Here is a 15,914-nt window from a genome sequence, read left to right on the forward strand (position 1 = left end):
CGGGGTGAGTGGAAAAGCCTACAACCACACAATCAACCATTTTTCCCCAAATTGCCACAAATCCACTTATAGAGGCAAAAAACTGTCCGAGACTAATGCAACTCAGAGCCGGGAGGAGAGACAACATGGTGTCTGTAAACCATGTGACGTGGATTTTATAAGTCCCATATTTTACCAGACCTACTTTTCTTTGCTCTATTGGCTCTCTGCTCCCCCAGTAAACGTGAAATATGAATTCAAATAGTCCACGCATTCCTGAGCTCCACGTTTTTCTGCCGAGAAGCCTGAAATCAGGTCCTTCGAATTCCTCGAGCTTATGTCACTAGTGAAGATCTCCGCCTACCTCTCCAAACCTGAGCCAGCGCTGTCAATATAACAAACAAGTGTGCTCTCACAATAGTGAGGGTTGGGTCTTCAATACAAAGGCAACCAATCAGAGGAAAGGGGGTGGTTTTAGCCCAATATGGACAAAGCAGATACAAAACTGGGTCAAACAGAAGTACCTGTCAGAGAGGGCTTTTCTGGACACTAGAATGACAAAACAAAGGTGTTTTTTTAAAATGAAATGTACACTTTTATACTAAGTTCATGTTAGAAAGTCACTCTATGGAGGTCTATAGCTAGCCAAAATATGGTATCTTTAACCACTGCGTAGCAGTGCAGTGAATTCAAAGAGTGTCCAGAATTTGTGTTCTACGGCTTTGGTTCTACGTAAAGCTTCAAATGATTTTCCTCCCAAAGCATTTACATATTTTCCAAATATGCTCATTGTCCCAGAGATTTGTTGTGAAATCTTTGTCGTTATATTGTTTTAGGTCTTTCAGAAAATGTTGATGAAGACATTGCTGGTAAGATACCTTAAGTTGCTAATATATGTGAGCTTCTCAAGCACATTTAAAAGGTTCTCACATCTAACAAATGTTTGAATATTACAGGTAATAGAAACTGCTATAATTGTGTAGTCCCCACAACGGGGTCACTGTATCAAAGTGAGGAAAATAAATTGAAAGTTTCAACTGTTGCTAGTGATTCTGTACATCTGGACAGTATTCCACACTCCTCCAAAATGTGCCATACTACTCACCGATACCACATTATCAGCCTGACTTTTTTTTGCGTGTCGGAGCCATGTTAGCTGTGTAGAGATACTTAAGGTAAACATGGATGGCAGCCCTTTTAGGCGACTGCAAATGATGCTCTGCAAAATACTGTAGGTGATTAACTCTGCTCTGGCACCAACAGCGGTGGCTGCCGTTCGGCAAGCACAGACTTTGGCAAGGCGCTGAGCCAGCGGAGCTCCCGTCACGAAGTGGCAAAGGAGGCGAGCGTGTTAGGCAATGTGCTGTGGCGTGGCATGTCAAGGCAAGAGGAATAAGCAATGGTGTGATAAAGTACTGTAGTGTCTGCTTGGACAAAGAAACCAGGATGAGGAGTAGTTGATCACCAACCTCTTAATTGCAAAAACGAACGATTACTGTTGGCTGCAAAAATCCCAACAAAACATCCAACTGGTGTTTTTCTGAACCATCAAACTCAGAATCATCTTTCTTTTCCTAGTATGTCAAAAACACACAAGGAATTTGTCTCCGGTAGTTGGAGCTGCTCTAGTACGACAACAGTCAGTCAATTGACAGAGACATACTTGACTTTTGAGACATAAAAACATAAAAACACAGTCGCTGAGCAATAAAAGGTTACCGGTACAATTATGATGATTGTTTTTGGGTTTTTTTGACAGTTGGGCAAAATGTTGCCGAGTCTTCAAGCAATTAGAGCAGTTTGAAATGACGAATAGCACAATAGTCTGGTGCAGTGACCATTGTGCAAATGGCGCAAAAACTTCAAGAGGTTTATGCAGTTTAAAGTGACGAGTAGCGTGATAATCTGGGACAGTGACAATCGTGCAAATGGTGCAGCTAATTCTCAAGCACATGAGTGGCCAGTATTGGTCAACAACAGATACGCGAGTAGTGCAGGGTGGTACGACTACTACAGTGAGTGCACGAATAATTTTTGCATGCTCTTGTTTTAGTTATGGCAGCGTGCAAGTCCTCAAGGGTGGCTGGGGGGCTACCAAAAATCTTTTCAGCAGTTTTAATTCTCCGTTGCAGTCGGAGTTTATCCTTTTTTGTAGCGGCACCAAACCAGACTGTGATGGATGAACACAGGACTGGTTCGATGACTGCTGTGTAGATCTGCCTCAACAGCTCCTGTGGCAGACCGTGCTTCCTCAGAAGCCGCAGGAACTACATCCTCTGCTGGGTCTTTTTGAGGATGGAGTTGATGTTGATCTCCCACTTCAGGTCCTGAGAGACTGTAATTCCCAGGAACTTGAAGGTCTCGACGGTTGACACAGGGCAGTTGGACAGTTTGAGCGGCAGCTGCGGCGAAGGATGCCTCCTGAAGTCCACGATCATCTCTACAGTCTTGAGCGTGTTCAGCTCCAGGTTGTGTCGGCCGCACCGCAGCTCCAGCCGCTCCGCTTCCTGCCGATACGTAGACTCGTCACCGTCTTTGATGAGGCCGATGACTGTGGTGTCGTCTGCAAACTTCAGTTTGACAGCCGGGTGCGTCGGAGTGCAGTCGTTTGTGTCGACAGAGAAGAGCAGCGGAGCGAGAACACAACCTTGGGGCGCCCCGGTGCTGGTGGTGGGGGTGGATGAGGCGGTGTCCCCCGGCCTTACCTGCTGTGTCCTGACCGTCAGGAAGCTGTAAATCCACTGGCAGATGGCAGGCGAGACGCTGAGCTGGAGAAGCTTGGAGGAGAGGAGTTTGGGGATGATGGTGTAGAACGCAGAGCTGAAGTCCATGAACAGGATCATCGCGTAGGTCCCCGCGCCGTCGTGGTGTTCTAGGATGAAGTGCAGTCCCATGTTGACTGCGTCATCCGCAGACCTATTTGCTCGGTAGGCAAACATGAGGTCCAGCGGGGGACCTGTGATGCTCTTGAGGTGGTCTAGAACAAGGCATTCAAAGTGACCACAGATGTCAGGGCGACAGGCCTGTCATCATTCAGACCCGAGATTGCAGGTTTCTTGGGGACTGGGATGATGGTAAAGCGTTTGAAACAGGATGGTACTTAACACAGTTCCAAAGAGCTATTGAAGATCTGTGTGACGACTGGAGTGAGCTGGTCCGCGTAGACTTTGAGGCAGGATGGGGTCACAAGGTCTGGGCCCGCCGCTTTTTGCGCTTGGGAGTCAGAGGTGTGATGGTGGTCGGTGGTACGGCTGGGTGGGTGTGAAAGTTTCCTTTTCAAATCTGCAGTAGGTGTTCAAGTTGTCAGCGAGTCCTTTATTGTTCTCAGCTTGGGGGGGATGGACACTTATAATTGGTTAGCGATTGTAATGCATGCAAGACTGATTTAGAGTCGTTAGCGGTAAACTGTTTATCTAACTTTACTGCATAGTTTGTCTGTGCGATGTTAATTTCTTTCGTCAGCTGGTTTCTAGCGCAATTATACCGGGCTTTATCCCCACTTTGATATGCGTCCTCTTTAGCCTGGCAAAGTTGCTTAAGTTTGGCAGTGAACCTGCGAAATAACTTTACAAGTCTTCTTCTTTTCACAGAAACTGATATAGAATGTCAAAGTGTCCGTATAGTCATCCAGGCTGCCAGTTGAATTTTCAAAGACACTCCAGTCTGTGCAGTCTAAACAGCTTTGAAGTTCTATCTTTGCTTCGTTGGTCCACTTCTTCACTGTTTTGACCGTAGGCTTCGCGCATTTAAGTTTTTGCCTGTTTGTTGTTATTAAGTGAATTAAGCAGTGATCAGTCGAACCCAGAGATGTACAGCATGGTATGCGTTATTTAGCGTAGTATAGCAGTGGTCTAAAATGTTATTTTCCCTGGTAGGACAGTCGATGTGCTGCTTGTATTTAGGGAGTTTGTGATTTAGTTGAGCTTTGTTAAAGTCCCCAAGAATAATGAGGGGTGAGTCTGGGTCCTTTTTTTCAAATGTGTTTACTTGTTCAACGAGCGTTAGCAGTCCAGCATTTGTGTTAGCTTGAGGAGGGATCGAAACACCAGCGAGAATGAAAGATGCAAACTCACGCTGTGAGTAGAATGGCTTCCAGTTCAAAAATAGCAACTCCAAGCCTGGGCTACAGTGTGCGCTGAGCTCTGTGACGTAGGTACACCATTTTCCGTTGATATACAAGCATATCCCGCCACCTTTTGTTTTCCCCGATAACTCCGTGACGCGGTCTGCCCGGTGTAGTTGGAAGCATTACGGCACCGTCAGGGACGCGTTCGCAAAGCCATGCGTCCGTAAAGCAGAGGGCGGTGGAACGGCCAAAGTCTTTACTGGTCTTTGTCAGAAGATGAAGCTCGTCTATTTTATTGTGTAGAGAGCGTAGATTCGCGAGGTGGATCGACGGGAGCGCCATTCCAAATCCTCTCTTACGGCGCTTCACTTGGATGCCGGCACGCTTCCCCATTTGTCGCCTTCGCCTCCACGGATCGTACGCCACGGTGGAGAAAAACTGAGCGGATTTGCCAAAGTTGGTGAGAGAATGTCCTGGGTAGACTCCCTAATGTTTAGCAAGTGTTCCCTTGTGTAAGTGCGTCGCGTAATGTCCCTAAAGATGAACGAAAAACACAAAAACATAGACAATACTAGAGAGCACGTACCCGAGGCGACAACACGGGTAGGCGCCATCTTGAAAAAAGCAACAAATCCTGGATATTTTTAAACCTGCGGGACTGCACCTTTTGTAGATGCAGTCAGTCGTTGCCATATTCCAATATTTCCCCCCCCCCCTCACCGTTACGTGAATGTGGCCTGCTAATTAGCACAAAAGTGCTATTAACAAGACCAGCAACAAGATGCCTCCCTTTTCCACTGAACACTAACACAAACTGCTAGAGAAGATGGTGGTCCTGGAAACGAACATTTACCGCCTTTAAGTGTACGTGGAGAGTTTAGGTAAATGGAAAGTCGGGGAATGAAAACTCTCTCCCGATGTCTCAAAATGGTGACCGGGAGCATACTAACAGACAGCCAATTAACTCCACAAAGAGGACGGATGTGGACTGCGGAAACGGTATTGGATCATCCAGCAGTTCTCCCTGGAATTTACGGGGAGCAGAGCCAAAAGATCTGGGACAGTATCCAAAAGGGATAAATTACCAAGGAATCCGGCTGTCCTGCGTTGAGTGCCTTTTCAACCCCAAGAGACCGGCTGTGGACGGTCACTACAGCGAAGGGAAAAAAAGAGGAAGCAAGTCAGCGCAAAACATTGACATCAGACTAACAAACAGATTTTAGCCACTTTTACAAGACCCTGGCAAAGAATGCTCATCCCCCACCACTGAAAGGTATGAAACTAAATCATACAAGGAAAAAAATGGCACCCCAAACCTTAATAGTTGGTGATGGAGCTATCAAGGAAGTGAAACGTTTTTGCAGGGAGAAGAACACCAAAGTAGTGTGTTTTACCAACAATATGGTGTCTGTCAGCAGGCTTAGGCAATTAAATAGGTGGCTTGAAGAAGTGTGTACGGCTCTATCCATGAGCTTCATTGACAATTTCTGCATTTTTTGGGGGGATCGCAGACGTCTTTACAAGGCAGACCGTTTCTGTCTAAATAAACAAGGGGTGACGTTTCTGACTGACAACATTTTATACGATGTACATCATTCACCAGCGCGAAAGAGCGAAAACATTGGCCTTGTCGTCGTGCCTGAAGGACAAAAGGGGCAGGAGGAGTCTTCAGCTGTACCTAAATAATCGGAACAACAAGTGCTGATATGATGAGCAGGAGGAGTAACCGACAATCGGAGGAACGAATGAGATGAGACGGCACTCTCCCATACCCCTCCCCACCCCTCCATTGGAGCAAAGTCCAGCGCAAAACTCAATCTGAACTAGCCTAAATGTCCTGTCAGGCTGAAGGCCATTGTCAAATTTGGAATCCAACGCACACCATGCCAGTATCTTCCTTCCATCCCCCCTCGCCTGAAACCAACATCTACCAAGATGAGAAGGAGCCCCCCTTCACCCATGAAAAATCGGAACTCCAAATCTGACTGTTATTTGCGGGGTCATGGCGGCCAGAATAAGTCAGACCCCTGTGGAGATCAGGCATTTTTTTTATCCCTATAATTACAAATGACAGAACATCGGTTAAGGAAATGAGGCGCAAAGAAAGTCGAGCTACTAGCTTAGCGAGTATGAAATGTTACCAAAGAAATCACGGGCTCCAGTTATCTATGCAAAGTTAGCGATATACAAGATCAGGTCACCGGGTAACAAAGCAGTGTTGATTAAGGATATCATTATGACCTATGATCTGGACTTCTCAGTCCTTAATGAAACGTGGCTGACAAAGTAGCTGCTTCATGAACAAGTGTCGAATTGGGAAAGAAGGTGCTGCTATTTTTAAATCATTATTTTACTGTCAAGAAATTAAATTTGGTGCTTTTAGCTTTTTGAAAATCTTTTTTCAGTCCAGGGTTATTCAAAGGTTACTGTTTTATTAATTTATAGACCTTCAAGATATAATTTAAAATTTATGGAGGCATTTTAGGAAATGCTGTCAAGTTATCTGTACTGACTACGACCGTTTTGTCATAACGGGAAAGTTGAACATTCATGTTGACAATAGCACGGAAACAAATTCCAAAGACGCATTTGACCTCTCTCAACATATAAAAAGTCCAACTCGCACTCAAGGTCACGGTAGACCTGGCAATCTTGAAGGATGTTGGGATTTTAACATTGGACATTCAGGACTTGGCTATTTCCAATCATTTTTATGTGTTCTTTGAATTACAGATTCTCCCAAACGTTCAGGCAACCTCTGTGCATTTACAAAAAAAAAAAAGCTACATAGATGAGAGTACCAGCGCTAAGTTTATGGAGACCAGAGCTGTGTCAAAAGGGAACGCAGAGACAGTTGATGAACCTTTGGATAAGTTCACCTGGAAAATGTCAAATGTCATGGATGCCGTTGCTCCGATTAAAACTAAGACAACCTTAAACAGACCTAAAACACCATCGAGGAGCACTATGATGGTAAAGACCTCTAAATAAAAAAAATTTAAAAAATGAAGTTACATTTTTTTTTTTTTCAATCTCCACAACTGACTTTATGTTTCTTTTTTAATAAATCTGCAAAAATAGCATTTTCTTTCTGTCAATGTGGGGTGCTGTGTGTACATTAATGAGGAAAAAAAATGAACTTAAATGATTTTTGCAAATGGCTGCAATATAACATTGAGTGAAAAATGTAAGCGGGTTTGAATACTTTCCGTACCCACTGTATTTGAGTGAAACCTAGGCAAGAGGTGGACCTTGTAGAGTAATGTGTCGGCGAGTCTGCTTGTGAGTGTCTGGGGTGAGCTGTGGCCGACAGCAGCTCCTGCCTGAGTGTGCTCAAAAGTGTTTTTGTGCTGTACCGTTCTCCCAGCTTTCAATAAATGGCTGAAAAGTGTATTTTGGACTGTGGCTTTCCTTTCTCACGTGCGTGAATTAATTACATGTCGTAAGAATACTGTATAAACCCGAAAAAAATCTGCCAAATAGAGGGGTTGCGTACAATGAATCGCAATATATCGTGGGAAGATATGGCCTTAGCTTATTTTCTGGTTTTTGTTTTTAGTCTTACACTATACTCCCATTTCTGTCAACAGTTCACACTGCAGTCTCTGTGGGAAAGATCCAAGTGACCATCCACAAGCAGGCAGAAGGAAAATGGTCGAGCTTCGGTCAGCCTTTGGAATTCCACAATACATTTTTAAGCAAAAAAGACAGAGGTGAGCCAGACGTTTAGACGTTTTATCCAATTTCTATACCACTTGTCCTCAGTAGGGTGACGAGGGAGCTGGAGCCTACCCCAGCCGAATTTAGGTCAGAAGCGAGTTACACCCTGGACTGGTCTTCATTCAATCGCATGGCACATGTAGACAAGCCATCATTCTCACCCATGGACATCTTAGTCTGCAATGACCCTATAGTAGATATAAAACATCTACCCACCCCTTCTTCAAATGCCCAGGTTTTGTCATATTAAAAAAAGACCAAGTTGAATAATTTCCACCATTAATTGGACTTATAACCTTTACATCTAAATAAAAAAATAGTTTAGATAAGAGAAGTAAAAAGAAACAACTGAGCTGAATGGTGTAGTTGGACAAGAGTCCACAACCTCTGATATGGTTGATATAAAGTCAATACACCCATGTTCAAATGACAGTTTGAAAAAATGAGACAAACTAATTTCAAAGCTTTTTCAGCCATGAGTGGGACCTAGAAACTGTAAAACTATCCATTCATTTTGTGTACCGCTTATCCTCACTAGGTCGCGGGCGTGCCAGCGCCTATCCCGGTTATCTTTGGGCGAGAGGCGGGGTACACCCTGAACCGGTCGTCAGCCAATCTCAGGGCACATACTGTATCAACATATAACCATTCACACCTACGGGCGATTTAGAGTCTTGAATTAACCTACCATGCATGTCTTTGGGATGTGGGAGGAAACCGGAGTACCCGGAGAAAACCCACGCAGGCACGGGGAGAACATGCAAACTCCACACAGGCGTGGCCGGACTTGGACCCGGGTCCTCAGAACTGTGAGGCAGATGTGCTAGACAGTCGTCCACCGTGCCGCCCCTGTCCAACTAAATTGGGGGGAAAAAAATAAAAAAACTGGCACACATCTGTCACCATTTAAAGTGCCTCTGATTTACTCCAAATGTAGTTCAGCTGTTCTTGTAGGCTTTTCCTGACATTTCTGTAGTCACAGACTGTAGTTGCCAGGTTGGCGCAAAAGACACCAACCCCCCCCCCCCCCCCCCCCCTCCCCAAATCGTTGATTTAAAAAAATAATAATAATAACTGTCTTAATTAAAATGGAAATTTCCAACTCTAAACGACATGACTTGTCAAGTCATGTAGTTCAAGTCAAAGTTAAGTCTCTTGGTTACCAAGTCTAAAGTCGAGCAAGTCGCAAGTCATAAAACTGGCAACTTGAGTCATTTGAATTGAGTCCCCCCACCTCTGCATTAAATATACCATGGAACACAGTGAAGACAGTCATCATCAAGTTGAGAAAATATGGCACAACACCGACATGACCAAGAATTGGATGTCCAGTTACAAAGAATTAGATGTCCCTCCAACATTGGTGAAGAGATGAGGAGAAAACTGGTCAGGGAGCCTGCCAAGAGGCCAACAAGCAACATTGACAAAAACCTGTCAGTTGAACATGGGTGTCAGGGCTCGAAGTTTACCGATTCCCGATTGCACGTGGTAAATCCAAAATAGTCACGAGCAAGCTAGCAAAACATACAACATTCCCGATTGGGCAAGCGTATGACTTTTTTTTTTTTTTTTTTTTTTGTCGTATGTAGGGATGTTACAATATTCGTGTTATCGCGGAGTTAAAAGTGCCTCGATATCTTGATGGTCTTGTATCGGCATAAAATGAGCCGTTCTGCTTAAAAGGTAGTTTTGTGTCGTCTATTCGAAGCCAAGCCGCTTAGCCAGGCTGTAGAGCGCCTCACTTCCTCATTTGAGTGTAAACGCACCCAATTGGATGCGTAACCGATGTGACCATGTGTGTAAGTCTAAAGGAATACACTTGATTGGCTGACTGGCCCGCATGACCCCGCAGTGTTGAGAGGCGTGCATTAGCGTTGCAACTTCTAGGGCATACTATGCCTGTCAGAGCGTCGCTTCACAATCGACTGGCCTCTCTCCCAGCAAATGGAAACTCACGGGTCGGTATCGGTTATTGTGGGCCTCTGCTTCGCGAAGCCAGCGTCCTGGCTTGGATTAATAAAAACATACCAGAGAGGCTGCTCAGATCCATTGAGATGCGACATAGGGGAAAGGTAGAGGTGGCAAAGGCCAAACAAGGACTTGGAGGTGGGACTGCATCAGGGATCAGCCCTAAGCCCCTTCCTGTTTGCAGTGGTGATGGATAGGCTGACAGAGGGGGTTAGACTGGAATCCCCGTGGACCATGATGTTTGCAGATGACATTGTGATCTGCAAACTTGGAGTCAACCGTCCAATCCTGAGTGTGGTCAGGGAGTGAAGAAACGGGTCCAAGCAAGTTGGAACGGGTGGCGGAAGGTGTCAGGTGTGTTGTGTGACAGAAGAGTCTCTGCTAGGATGAAGGGCAAAGTTTATAAAACAGTGGTGAGGCCGGCCATGATGCACGGATTAGAGACAGTGGCACTGAAGAGAAAACAGGAAGCAGAGCTGGAGGTGGCGGAAATGAAGATGTTCAGGTTCTCTCTCGGAGTGACCGGGTTGGATAGGATTAGAAATGAGCTCATCAGAGGGACAGCCGAGGTTCGATGTTTTGGAGACAAAGTTCGAGAGAGCAGACTTGGATGGTTTGGACACGTCCAGTGGGAAGAGACGGTGAGTATATTGGTAGAAGGATGATGAGGATGGAGCTGCCAGGCAAGAGAGCGAGAGGAAGAGCAAAGAGAAGGTTGCTGGATGTCGTGAGGGAAGACATGAGGGCAAGCCAAAAGGAAAAGAAGAAGAAGAAAAAGAGAGGCTGATCAGAAGAATAAATCATTTTACAATATCACTAAGCGGAGGAAAATCAACTCTGCTGGAGTCCCCAAATACATTTTTGGATTGTGACTTGGCTGTTTCTAAACCTGTGTTTCCTTTCAGACGTTCTGACTTGAATTTTTGGAATCAAGCAAACAAATCACTGTTCGTAGCCAATCATTTTTAATGTTAGCTAGAATAACAGCAATTTCTAATGTTATACATTTAACAAAATATGACAAATTCTGTTAAAATAGAGAGCAGGCAATTTCTCACTGGACAGTTTTGTAATTGTGAGCAGAGCATGATTATTACTCTAGCAACCAAAGCGTTTTGTAGGTACTGTATACGAATGGAAATATTGGATGGACGGGGATAGACGTGTACAGTAATATATAATGCGATGATGTCTTTTTCACAAAAACCTGTGGGGAAACACACACAAAGTATTAAAGCCTATTGAGAAGGACTTAACGAGCTAGAAAAAGGGAATTTTGTCGATATTCCTGCTTTCACGTCTTTGCCCCACATGTACCGCGAACCTTCCCGTGAGTTTTTCCAGAAACATTTTAAATCTAGTCATTGAAACTTGAAAGCCTGTATAATCTATAATGTTAGCCACTGGTAACATCAAAATCATCACGAGAAAAGTAAACAAGAAAGAAAAACAAATATTACAAACAATTAGAAGTGAACACTGGAAGTTATCTTATTGGAATTCGTGTGTATGCTGATGCAGACGGACGTAATAGCTGATCTCCTAGCAGGCCGCGCCCGTCAGCTGAACTTTAAAAACTGCGGCGCGTTGGTAGACATTTATGCAAACAGATGAATTTGACTTGGAGCCAGTAGCTTAGTTTAGCTCGATGCTGAGGGGAAATGTTTCCATATCGATTTTGACTCGAATTCTCCGTTATCCACTGAAAACTCACCTCATGACTGTTCTTGTGCTGAGGCCAAAGCAATAAAAGCATGGCTTGGCCGTCATCTTCCGCTGTCTTGGTACCAAGGTACTATGCCAGGGATGGGCAGCCTAAATAATAGTGGGGGCAACCATTTTTTGTTAGCGCTACCATCGGGCCACTTGAGACCGCAATTTTCCTGCCCGAGTTTTCTCTTACCGTAGCTTTTCGACATTGCATCATTACTCTCACTTCCTGCTGATTTCATCATGGCGTCATCGCTGTTGTTCTCTGAGGGAGAAGATCTAGTGCTAAATGGTGTTATTACAACGTAAAACTGCTCTGTTATGTTAGAGGAAACTTATTGATATTTCTGAAAATATGAATCTTAATATTAAGCGGCACTCAAAGTGTGGGCGCGGCCACGTTTCCTCTATCACATTTAACATTTTCAAGAATTTTTTTTCCCCTAAAATGAATCGAGGGGCCCATCCCTTTACTATGCTGAAGTGAGTTGAGGAGCTTCAGTGAGACACACGTAGATCTTTCCTTGCATCGTGTGGCATTTTGGTGCCAATGAACTGTGTTGAAGTGAGTCAAAAGGCTTCATTTAGATAAATGTAGTGGTTTGCCACCATCTTGTGGCATTCATAGTCAATGATCAACCTTTTTAGGCAATGCTTGGTCCGTGTCACCCACCAATAGCAGAGATTCACTGTTCATAGTTGAACTTGAATAGCATGTTGTAAAATGCACATCTGCAATATCATGACAAATGGAATGTGTGTTCTTATTTTTCAAATCACATCAGCTCAAGTTGGACACGAAACACCTTTTTTTTTGCAGCTCTTTTCTTTCGGGATTGTGTGTTGGTGTCGAAGACTGAGGTGAACCATAACACATACGTCTTTCAATTACAACTTCCACGTGGGACCATCATGCATGTGCCTGCTGGGAGACACCTCTACCTCAAATCCCTCGTTCAAGGTACCCCCAAAAAATGGCAAAACAATGAATACTGTATCTCATCCTTCGATGTGTACAGCTTTACTGTTGTTTACATCTCAACATATATTTTTTTATGTGATGCCGCGACAAAAGGAAAAAATGGAATCAAGGCCTTAGAACCAGAAATTGAACTTTATTCTTCTCTGTCGTAGATACTCAGAAGTGACTTTCGGCTTTTCCCTGTCAGTAATACTAAGAAAATAATAATACAACGTAAGTCACCCGTATTTACTCTTACTATGAAGCGTCTCACCTCCAAAGCACAAGCCGTACTCTGCCTCTGCACATTTATCACTCCATCCAACGACCCCAGATTGTGAAGGAGGGGGTTATTCGCGATAAACTTTTGTTGGAGGTATTTATGAGTAGGTATAGTGATTCTGCACTGGGGAAAAACAATGTTAGCCCTTCCGATCGTCTTGCGAATTGATGCTATGGTAAATGGTAAATGGACTGCACTTATATTGCGCTTTATCGACACCATCACAGTGCCCAAAGCGCTTTACAAAGCCGCACATTCACCCACTCACTCACACACACACACACACATTCATACACTAATGGGAGGCTGCTGCCAGTCCCACTGGGAGCAAATTAGGGGTCAGTGTCTTGCCCAAGGACACTTCGACATGCGGACAATCGTAGCCGGGATTTGAACGGGTGGCCCTTTGGTCACTGGACAACCCGCTCCACCGCCCCTGCTTTGACCATTTGACATTTCACCTCGGAGAAAAATGAGCAGAAATATTGGGGTATGGGAAATGAAATGGTATTTGGTATCAATAGAAAAGCATGCTAATTATTGATATTATGCAAATTATCATGACATTATGGATGACGTCACTAGAGGTCAAAAGGGCACCAATTTTGATGGCAGGTGAAAATCTGGGGTACCTGCGCACACACTTTATTTCCGGCGACATGCAAGGGGCTCGAAAAAAAAGAAATCCAAAATGTAAAGGAGATAACAAGGAAGTTTTTACAATTTATAGACTTTATGTTGTAGATTACGCCTTCACCCCTAATGACAAAATCGGGATTTTCACAGAATTGGCCAAAATTGACACATTTCATTAAAAAAAACATTCTGGGGTTTACTACATAAACAACTTGAATGGTTGTTATAATTCCTAAAATAATGACCAGAATATCACACAAGTTCCCTTGACTACTACTTTCAACTACTACAATGAGTCACGCCAATTTATTCTGGTAGCTGTAGATCACATAACGACGGGTCACCACGACAGCCACAAGCAGTTGTGCACTTTGGAATCCCTGCTGTTTTTCACTGACACCTCACTCAGCAACGCCCTTTTTTTTTTTTACATTTTCAAGATGTCTTGACATAGTTTGGCTTTTGCTCTTCGGTCATTCTGACTGCTGCAAGATTTAGCAACGTGAAAGGATTCAGCGAGGGCACATTTAACTACCTTTGCACTTTCATCGTGAGACTTCTCTCTCCCCTGAAACCCAACTTCTGTGCAATCAAATTCCTGCAAGCTCTCAATTAAAACACATTCACTGCCATTGACGGCTTTAGAAGTCAAATATACATGTTAACTGAGTAGGCTGGCAGTGAATGAGTTTGAATCTCTTTGCTCTCCAAGTACTTTTCCAAGATCCACATTTTTAGAACATATCATATCGGGTTCAGCTGTTCTTTTCCTACGGGTTCAGCTGTTCTTTTCCTACGGAAGACCTTGAGCTAGCATTTGAGTGCTGGCCTAAGCAGTTCGGCGGGTCTTTTGGTAGGGCAGGTAGGCTATGCTGAGAATCATGTATCGATCAAAGATGGTTAGGCCACTAAGTTAAGGAATGTGGCAGAGCAGGAATGCACAAACAGGGGTTTTGGCATCTTAGCGTGGTTGATGACAATTGCCTGAGTTCCTTCAAATTTAGTTTGTTTAAGAATCCCAGGGTCAAATTTGAATTTCTGTTGCTCCATGGAGGCGTAATAACAAAAGCAGGTTTGTCACAGGTTTAACTCCGGCGAAGGCTGAAAGAGCGTACGGGGACCGGTCACTGATTGGTTGGCGCGCACAACCAGTCGAATAGGGAACAGTCGACGCTTTTAATATAACTTCGTCTTCGCTCAAAATGCCTTTCAGTATCTTGGTGTCAGCAGGGATTATAATAAAATCCATAAATTTCAGTCTCAAAAAGGTGGATGTGGAGAAAATTTGACGATCTAGTCTTGCAGCGTTGCCGCCAAGTTTCGTCTGGGAAGTGTCGTTGTCTCTTGCGATGTCAGAGCATGTCTCGCGATCCCCGTTTTATTTTTACTTGTTTGAAATTGTCTTACTGAAAATGTTTAGAAAAGAAAATTGTTTGCTGCTCAATGTGAATTTATGAAATAAAAGTTGATTGTCTAAAAAAAAAAAAAAGAAAACCAATTGGTCAGTCATTATTAAGAGAAATGTATTATTTTTTCATAATTGCTCTTTAAAGCAGAAGGAAAGGGAAACATCTTTTGGACAAGAATTTGTTGTATGTGCCCTCAACGAGTCCTAGTCCTCGAAACATACCCAAGAAGACTTGAGGCTGTGATTGCTGCCAAAGGTGCTTCAACAAAATATTAAGCCAAGGGTGTGAATACTTATGTACCTATTATGTTTAAATGTTTACATTTTCAATAGAATTTGCACAACTGTCTGCAAATATGTTTTTACTTCATCATGATCGGATATTTTATGTCGATTGTTTTAAAACTATACTCAAATCAGCTTCAGAATAAGTCTGTAAAATGCAAAATGTGGAAAAGGTGAAGGGGTGTGAATACTTTCTGGTGGCACTGTATGACTGCAAACACAGCTCCGACCTCTTCATCAAGTTTGCAGACAACACAACTGATGTGGGTCTCATCAGCAAGGGGGACGAGACACACTACAGGATTGAGGGGAGCCGCCTGGCCGGGTGGTGCACGGGCAACAATCTCAACCCTGAATGTGGAGAGAACCACGGAGATTGTTGTGGACTTCAGGAGAGTGCACTCCCAGCATGCTTCCCGGAATATCAACGGCGCCGCGGTGGAGAGGGGGCGCAACACCAAGTTCCTGGGATTGCACGTCACTGAGGACGTCTCCTCGACCAGCAACATCTAATCACTGGCAGACAAAGTTCATCGGCGTCTCTACTTCCTGCGCAAGCTGAGAAGAGCCAGAACCCCGACCCCGACACCCATTACATGCTCGTTCTACAGGGGAACCGTAGAGAGCATCCTTACCAGCTGCATCACAGTGTGGTACGGAGCCTGCACCGCATCCTGCCGCAAGACTCTCCATCACTTAGTGAGGGATCCTGAGAAGATCATTGGAACCTCTCTTCCCTCCCTGCATGACATTTACAGTACCCGCTTCACCAGCCTCTTCAGTCTGATGCCATCACGGAGGAGACTGTGGAGTCTGAGGGCCAGGACCAGCCAACTGAAAGACAATTTTATTGTGAGGAATCTGAACTCTCTGTCCGCTCTTGCCCCCTACCTCCTTT

The 15,914-nt window shown here is 44.3% G+C and overlaps 1 protein-coding gene across 5 annotated transcripts in view; it reads left to right on the forward strand.

The window, feature by feature from the left end:
• Window positions 1-15,914, forward strand: part of LOC133480018 (cytochrome b5 reductase 4) — a 59,125-nt gene that overhangs the window by 12,021 nt on the left and 31,190 nt on the right. For all 5 annotated transcript variants that reach the window (XR_009789147.1, XR_009789146.1, XR_009789148.1 and 2 more), the window contains exons 8-10: window positions 816-848; window positions 7,636-7,758; window positions 12,264-12,404. Coding sequence is in view for 2 of the 5 variants with exons in the window: in XM_061777647.1 (XP_061633631.1) it covers window positions 816-848; window positions 7,636-7,758; window positions 12,264-12,404 (297 nt within the window). In the remaining 3 variants the exon portion in view is untranslated. The remainder of the gene's footprint in view (window positions 1-815; window positions 849-7,635; window positions 7,759-12,263; window positions 12,405-15,914) is intronic.

This window comes from Phyllopteryx taeniolatus, chromosome 6 (genome assembly GCF_024500385.1).
Source record: "Phyllopteryx taeniolatus isolate TA_2022b chromosome 6, UOR_Ptae_1.2, whole genome shotgun sequence".
In the NCBI taxonomy this organism is placed as follows: domain Eukaryota; kingdom Metazoa; phylum Chordata; class Actinopteri; order Syngnathiformes; family Syngnathidae; genus Phyllopteryx; species Phyllopteryx taeniolatus.